This window comes from Durio zibethinus, chromosome 23 (assembly GCF_047325235.1).
Source record: "Durio zibethinus cultivar Kanyao isolate XHJ-2024 chromosome 23, ASM4732523v1, whole genome shotgun sequence".
Classification (NCBI taxonomy): domain Eukaryota; kingdom Viridiplantae; phylum Streptophyta; class Magnoliopsida; order Malvales; family Malvaceae; genus Durio; species Durio zibethinus.
In genome coordinates, this window is record NC_143184.1 from 10264912 (window position 1) to 10273166 (window position 8255).

An 8255-nucleotide genomic window follows, 5' to 3' on the forward strand; every position below is an offset into this window, starting at 1 on the left:
TGCTTTGACTAAACAATCTTCCATAAATTAAGATGATTCTAGGTCATGTGAGCCAAAAGAACTTACTGAGGGCCTGAGGTTTTCTGTGCCGATGAGCGGTGAGAAAAGTTGTGGAAGGCTCAACCTTTGCAGGAACGCAGGTGTATTGTTATGGTCCAATCAATGTCTCAACACCACCTTCAACTTATTAAGTGTATTTTGCGAAACAAAACTATGAGAGCTAATAGATTAAAGTGGATAATATTTTACAAATTGATGTGAACCATAACATTTGATATAAGAATCGATTTTAGTAAGTGTTAATTATGTATCATTGAAGATGGTCGATCCTAGTTAAAATGAGGAAGGATGTTATAATCTTAAAGAAAAATTATGAATTTCATATTAATTGTGTATTAAAATCGATCTTTAGATATAGGTGTTCACACTAATTATAATTTGTGATACGTTATTTGTGAAATAAAATTGTAAAATTTAATAGATTAAAATGAATGATATTTTATAAGTTGATGTAAATCGTAACATCTATCTTGATTATGAACCAAGTAAAAGGGAGTTCTTGGGAAGTTTCAGTCTTGTTTGAAGTACCGGCTAATCCAACACTCACTTGGAAAGTTCAGACGGCAGCTTCAGGATCTTGACCCCATGCTGGAAGCGTTCCACCTTTAATCACTCAATTCTTTTTTTTTTTTTTTATTAATGTCACATATTAATTAACAATAACTACAATAATTGTTGTGCATGTTTGTTTCTTTATGGTATACATATGGTGGACTTAAAAATTTTATTTAATGAAATTTAATTTAAATATACTAAATTATTAAAAAAATAAACACCCATTTCTATGTCAAAGTCATCGAGATAAATATTGAGTTCAAAGCATATAATATTGTCTTCATGCGATAAAAAAAATACAAAAACATAAGAAACCATTTAAAGAAAATATGTTACCAATAACAACAAAATCTTGAAAAAAATTTAATTTCCAATGAAATTTTATGTATTTTTTGTCAAAGTTAATTAGAAAATTTTGCAAATAAACATGGAAGATTAAAAAAAATGTAAAATACCTGTTAAAAGTCCAAATATATATATCCTTTTTTGGTCTAGTGGGGGCTCAAGCCTCCACTAAGTCCCATGGGCTCCGCCCTTGCATATACAGGGTGGCATAAAGGGGATCGGGATTTCATTCTAATATTAGACTTCGATCATTTTAAGAGAGTAACAACTAATAGTAGAAATTTTATGCATAAATATTATACTAATTTTATCACTAACTAATATAGGGTTAGAAAATAAAATTTATTAATACATAAAAAATTAATTTTTTATAAATTTATTAGATTTAATGTAATTAAACCTGTTTAGATCGGTTCGAAGAGAAAATATTTATATTAAGATGCTGAGTTTTTGTTTTTTTTTTTCTTACTGATTCATATGAAGATAAAGGTGAAACAAAGTTTCCATATCTTTAATTTCTTTTAGACTTCCTTGTATATATGAAAAGAAAATTTCATCCCATCATCTTCCTTGCTTCTTATTTCGATCCATTATTTAATCGATTAAGCAGTCAATTTTCCAATTTATTTTCAATTAATTCTACCTATCACAATTGGAATGGTAATGCTTCAACACTAGTCTATTTCTCCCTTTTATTCGGTGTTAGCCTCTTCACTCGTAATATGAAAAAACAAGATTTTCGGTATTTTACTTAGATTTTGCTAATCAAGGACACCTTTTAATGTTAATTAAATTATTATTTGTAGTATCATTATGTTAATGGCTTAATTGACAATTATTACAATTAATTTTGATATATTCAGAGAATCGGGACATTCAACCGTGTCTTTCAAATCAAACCCAAACTTTGGAACTCAATGAGGCTAAAAAAAGGGTTTATTCCAAAGTTACCAAATCAAGAAAACCAGAGGATAAGGCTAAAGCAGCACCTAGTTTTCGGCCTTGATTTTGAGGGTTAAAGTAAAAAATTTTGTGTAGCCCACTGAATTGAAATACAGGTCTGGCCAGCCAGGGTAAATTACCAAGTCTGGCTCTTTCAAATCATGTTAACACTATAAATACTCAGACTGCAGGGTTGAATTGAATTTCAACTAGTAATCTGCAAATTCTGTGTGGAGAAACAAATCGATACTTTATTGGAGAGTGTTTGGAGGTTTATTTTCACTAGGAAAAAGAGAGAAAAGTCTTTCTAATGGGTCGGTGGATGAAGCCAGAGGTAAGAAGTAGGCAACATGGAGCCAAATTCCATGATTTATATATTTACATTATTTTTGTCAATCCCATGATTTATATTCCTATGTATAAATTGTCACCTTTTTTTCTTCATTTTTATTGTTTGATTGATGGGTTATACATTCAGGTGTACCCCCTAGTAGGAGCCTTGGCTTTTGCAGCAAGCATGTGTATCTTTCAGCTTACAAGGAATGCTTTCCTAAATCCTGCTGTGAGGTAAATGAAATTTCTACATCCAAAGATTACCATAAAACAAATTTGAAAAAAAAAAATTTTTTTTCTTATTTGATACATGTGATTTTAAATTACCAAATAAGATGTAATTTTTTTAAATTTATTTTTTGATACTTATATAATAAAATTTGTTAATTTAAAAAGTGAGATTAAGAGATTGATTCATATTTTATTTTTTTAATTATATGTTTAATTTTTTTTACTAGACAACCATTAATATTTCATTCAAAAACTATGCATGTTCTCGCCATTAATATTTTTAATGTTGGTTTGTTTCCTTCTCATTCTCAAATTTGCAGGATCAACAAATTTGACCGTAGCTCGGCAGTGCTAGAAAACTATGAGGAAGGAGAAAAATATGCAGAACATAGACTTCGCAAATTCGTCCGAACCCGTCCCCCAGAAGTCATGCCTGCCATTAACCATTTCTTCTCTGAAGATAAATGATTAGTTCAAAACAACAGTATCCTCTCAAGCTTACATGAATTTGTTTTGTGAATGAAAAACTAAAATAAATTGTCCCGATCAGTTGCCCTTTCTTTGTAATGATACAATGAAGGTTTTCTTCTTATCAAATAATATATTGGCAGCGAGATTGCTGTTTTTGATGTCTTTTTTTAGGCTTTGACTTTGATGCTTCAACGGATAATGAAGAAAAATCTCGAGAGAGTGTTAGCACGTGCGCACGTGATTGTTATTTAAGTTATTATATAATAAAATAATTTTATTAATTTATAATAATAGAATTGAAATAATTATCATAATATTAAATTAAATCGAAAAAGTAAAGTTAGATTTATAAACTTAATAATTATAACAAAAATTTTAATAAATGTTTGGGAAATAATTTGCCTTTTATCTGTTTGGGAATTCCTAATAGTGTGTCTCCTTATTCATGTTTTTTTTTTTTTTCCGAAATACTATTCATTAAAATTCTAAGTCTTCATAATCATGATTTCAAACTATGCTTTTAATTGCCGTGCCATTATGACTTAGGACCCAACAATCTCTTGGCCATATGCCCAAACCCTACGCCTTTTGAATGTGACATCTCTCTTCTCTTCGTGTGGTCTTCGTTCATTGATAAATATTTAATTTTGAATATTACTAATATACTATATATGATTCAATATTGAATTTTTTTGCAATTATTTATTTCAATGTTTCATCCAATACAACAATCCCATTTTCGTTATCACTACCCCGATGAACTTTTAGGCCTAAAAATGTATTTAACATGCCCTAAAAATTTGCTTTCAATCACTGCCGTTCCTGTGTTTCTGATCAGTTTCAACGTTACAAATTAATTTAAAAGATATTTAGTACTTAAACTAGATTATTTTCTTCGATTCTTTGAAGTTTGAACTATGTCAAATTTAATAGATGGTAAGGAATAGTCCTTTAATCATCCTTGTTGGTCCTCAGTTTGAATCCGATTCAATATAATCCCTTCCCTGCATTGAAATCATCGATTGGAAGTAGGAACTTTAGAGTCGTTGGGTATTTTAAGGTCAAATTTTCGTGTTCCATATGTTGTAGAAAGCATGACTTAAAATCCTGTTGGACTCCTTTTTTAATTTTTTAACTCTTATCAGTTGACTTGTTTCTTGATATCATTGTCTTTGAGTAGATTACCAACCCGTTCCAGCTTTCTTGCTTTTTCTCTATATTCTATGTCTGTTTTATGGCTGTTTCTCGTGAAAATTTCCTTGGTTTTCTCAGCCAAAATTCTGAGAAAAAACCCAAAAATTTTCCCAATAAAAATTATTTTTCTATGATTTATTTCAAGGATTGAACCTCTGCTTCTTTTCTGTTACAATCCTTTCGATCGGCAACTATGAATCTTTATCAAAACTTGCTTGTCATCGCATCAGTTTCTATATTTCTCAGTGTTGCTTCAGCTTGCTCTGATGGACAGTGCAAGGTTTGTCTCGGTATTTCCAATCTAATTGTATATGATCTTTGTTGTGTTTTTGGAATTCCTTATTGTTCTTAGTTTTAATATTCAGCTGCTTGATGAATGCTCTTCTGATGGAGATTGTGAGGCTGGACTCTATTGTTTCTCTTGCTCCCAAGGATTTTCAGGTTCCAGATGTGTAAGATCAACCATTTCAGACCAGTTCAAGCTTCTAGTAAGTGATGAACTGATAAACTGTCTTTTCTTTGTTTAGCTCAGTCACGGAACCTTTCACTGTCAGTTGAGCCCATTAGACATTTATGGCAACCTTCTAGGAAAGTCACAGAAAAATTAATTCATAAACATAGTCTCCAGAATTTCTAACCCTTTATTAATTCTGACCGAGGCAAATGAAGCCATGAAGCTTATGGCAGATCCAATTTTTTTTTTTTTTGAGGTGTCCCCTTATTGCAACGGGTGTCTGCTGGCTGCTGTGTGTTAGTTGGCTGTGGGTTGGATATTGGGTAATGATAGTGAGTGGAGTGGTTAGGGAATTAAGAAAGAAATGTTTGGGCTGTTCAGATGAAAAACTTCCTCTAAATTTTTTTGTTTTTAATATTTGGAAGTGTACATGAACACCATACCATAGCATTTGCATCCGCCACTACTGCATGAAGCCATTGCATTGGCCTATTTGGCTTTGTCACTTTCAAAAGGGTGAATATTGTAACTATATCTGATATAATAAGTGTGCATCTGCAATTATATAAATTCATGTACATATTAATTTTTCTATTTTCTTTTTCTGAATAGAACAACTCTCTTCCTTTCAACAAATATGCATTCTTGACAACCCACAATGCCTATGCCATCGATGGATATCCTTTGCATACCCCAGTTCCTCGCGTTACCTTTACGAATCAAGAAGACATGATTACTGATCAACTCAATGTATGTTTAGAATTATTCTGAAACTGATTCTATAATCTATAGTTTCTATGATGTTTATCTGTTTGGAGTTTCTTCCAACTTGATTAAACAAGCCTAGATGACTTGCAGAATGGAGCCAGGGGATTGATGCTTGATACATATGATTTTGATGGAGACGTGTGGATGTGCCATTCATTTGGAGGAACTTGTCATGACTATACTGCATTTGTAAGTAAAATTTTCCCTTATTTTTATTACAAAGAGGCAGCAGTCTAGAGATTGCAAGTGTTTGAGACTTGACCTCATACTTGTTGAATGCCACCACTTAAAAGTAGTTATATGAATTAACTGAGCCAAGTTCCCTTTTCAAAATTTTCCATTGTTAATAAACCCTATCTGCCATAAATATTGCCCTTTCACATTTTTATTGATTGGCCTAGCAGGGACCAGCTATAGACTATTTGAAGGAAATTGAAGCTTTCTTATCAGCAAATCCAGAGGAAATTGTTACATTAATCTTGGAAGATTATGTCGGTCCAAATGGTTTGACTAAGGTCTTTACTGATGCTGGGTTGATGAAATACTGGTTTCCAGTATCAAACATGCCAAAAAATGGTGAAGACTGGCCTCTAGTCAGTGACATGGTTGCTAATAACCAAAGACTACTTGTATTCACGTCAATTCAGTCCAAGGAAGCAAGTGAAGGAATTGCTTACCAGTGGAATTACATGGTCGAAAATCAATGTAAGACATATATATCCTAACCATATTTCACATCATCAACGACTAAAAACATGATAGATGTCATGGTTTAATTTGAGACTTGTGTATGCGAAATTCACTCTAAAAAGAATTCAAGGTTTATCTTAGTTGATTCATATAATCACCCTTAAGAGATGGTATTCAGTAAATTAATGATTCAAATCTCAACACCTGCAATTATTTTCTTTATTTTGATCATACTACAATCTCTTTTAAAAAAAAACCGCTCGTAAAAGAAAATCATATTATTAAACTTTCCAGGACATGTAAATCACTTAACATTATATAATCGAAATAAACACAACTATTGTTACTAATTGAAATTATCCAATTCTTGCATGTGAATTTGGCAGATGGGAATGGTGGAATGCAAGCAGGAAGTTGTCCTAACAGGGGAGAATCATCAGCTCTAGATGACAAGAGTAAATCCCTAGTATTGGTCAATTACTTTCATTCAATGTCAAGCAAATTAGAGACATGTAAGGACAACTCAGGGGATCTGATCAACATGCTTCACACTTGCTATGCTGCTGCTGGTAACCGTTGGGCTAACTTTGTTGCTATTGATTATTACAAGGTATTTTAACTCTCTAAAATTACTTCTTTATTGTTGATTAAGGTTTATTTTGAATGAGATTATGGTGAGAAGGATATTCAAAACCTGAATAAGTTTATATATTCTTGTTTTGGTTTGCATAGAGGAGTGAAGGAGGAGGGTCATTCCAAGCTGTTGACACTTTGAATGGGAAGCTGTTATGTGGATGTGATGATATACATGCATGTGTGGTAAGTCAAATTTGCATTTTAAAAAAAATGTCATAACTAGGTCATATTAATATTAATTATTTTTTAGATTTAAATTCAATTATTTGCACTTTTATAATTTGACACGACATCCCTTTTTTAAAAAAATAAAAAATTTGGTTGTAATTTCTATTGATATATATATATTTATTAAAAAAAATCAGAAGTTTAATCCTCATCCTATTTTGAAAAAATTGAATAGGAAATAAAATGTTTGGCAAAATGAATCTAAATCTTAGATTCAATTGATTTATACAATTACTTTTAAAAGATGATATTTAATAAATTTAAAATTTAAATATCAATATTTACAATTATTTCTTTTATAATCAAACTATAACTTTCTTTATAAAAGAATGTATGGCAAAATTTATGCCTGGAGCTCTTTTCATTTTATCAAATTCTCTTCTTTAGGTCTTTCGTTTTTTGGTCTGGTGATCACATAAACCTTTAAAAAGACATAAAAACTTAATTTCGAACCAAAATTTTCCTCTATTGTAATAGTGCTTTACCCTCTCTTAAAAAAAAAAAAAAATCACTTCTCTTAGAAGTCTAGGCTTCACTGTTTTGGATCCTAGGCACAAGAGTACTAGCCTAGGTTTCAACTTTTCTGACAAATAAAAATGCTGTGTTTCTTTCTCATTGCAGCGGGGATCAACTTCAGGGGCCTGCACACCATAAGGTCAATTCTAGCCAGAGGAAATTCATGGTTGAGGACCTCATCAAGATTTTGTGAAGCAAAGTTTTTTAGCAATAAATTCATTCTTATTGATCATCAAAAACTTTTGATCCAAGAGTAATTGTAGATATATATACTTGCATGATACTATAACATATATGCTGAGTTCATGTATTTAATAAAATCTCTTGGCATTCTTATCTACACTATAGATTGTGTAGTTTGAGGAAGAGTAGAGTATCTCCCCACTATATGCATCATTCATAGAAGAAAAAAAAGATAAACATGGTTAATTACTGTCAACTTTAACATTAAGAAGCATGAAAACAAGAGTTAGCATACGAATTCAATTAATTTGTTGAAAAAAGTTATAACTTAAGCTAGAGGTACCATTAAGGAAGTTTGAATATCAAATTTTAGCATGTGAAATTTTTTTTTTATTTTTAGACTGCGATTTTTTTATTAAAAAATAATTGAATTATGTTAACCTGACTATTTAAAAATCTTAAAAAAAAAAAAAAAACAAAAAACAAAAATGGTTTTTTTCTTCAAGGCTAGGAAGGCCCATAAAACCTTTGATGGACAGATTGAAAGCCTGGTCTCTATCACCTCTCTTACACGAAACTGATCGATAGGATCCTTTTCGTACACAATTAGTGGATCAGTTGGTCCATTGGGCTCCATGCAAATCCAGTA

At 31.2% G+C, this 8255-nt stretch overlaps 2 protein-coding genes across 2 annotated transcripts; both read left to right on the top strand.

Annotated features, from left to right (window-relative positions):
- The first annotated feature begins 2093 nt into the window (after positions 1-2093).
- LOC111313563 (uncharacterized) lies at positions 2094-3099 on the top strand. The gene is made up of 3 exons (XM_022914238.2): positions 2094-2236; positions 2381-2469; positions 2787-3099. The coding sequence occupies exons 1-3, from the start codon at positions 2213-2215 to the stop codon at positions 2932-2934; spliced, it is 261 nt and encodes an 86-aa protein (XP_022769973.2). The 5' UTR covers positions 2094-2212; the 3' UTR covers positions 2935-3099.
- A 537-nt stretch (positions 3100-3636) lies between these two features.
- LOC111313562 (PI-PLC X domain-containing protein At5g67130-like) lies at positions 3637-7792 on the top strand. The gene is made up of 8 exons (XM_022914237.2): positions 3637-4411; positions 4497-4619; positions 5198-5335; positions 5444-5542; positions 5758-6058; positions 6430-6653; positions 6776-6862; positions 7529-7792. Exons 1-8 carry the CDS (start codon positions 4325-4327, stop codon positions 7559-7561), a joined length of 1092 nt encoding a protein of 363 aa, XP_022769972.2. The 5' UTR covers positions 3637-4324; the 3' UTR covers positions 7562-7792.
- The last annotated feature ends 463 nt before the right edge of the window (positions 7793-8255 follow it).

Excerpts from the sequence above, each read along its gene's own strand:
- LOC111313563 (XM_022914238.2), top strand. The coding sequence starts at position 2,213 with ATGGGTCGGTGGATGAAGCCAGAG. Across the intron at positions 2,237-2,380 it reads GTCGGTGGATGAAGCCAGAG|GTGTACCCCCTAGTAGGAGC; the intron begins GTAAGAAGTAGG and ends TTATACATTCAG. Across the intron at positions 2,470-2,786 it reads TTCCTAAATCCTGCTGTGAG|GATCAACAAATTTGACCGTA; the intron begins GTAAATGAAATT and ends TCAAATTTGCAG.
- LOC111313562 (XM_022914237.2), top strand. The coding sequence starts at position 4,325 with ATGAATCTTTATCAAAACTTGCTTGTCATCGCATCAGTTTCTATATTT. Across the intron at positions 5,336-5,443 it reads TGATTACTGATCAACTCAAT|AATGGAGCCAGGGGATTGAT; the intron begins GTATGTTTAGAA and ends GATGACTTGCAG. Across the intron at positions 6,059-6,429 it reads TTACATGGTCGAAAATCAAT|ATGGGAATGGTGGAATGCAA; the intron begins GTAAGACATATA and ends TGAATTTGGCAG.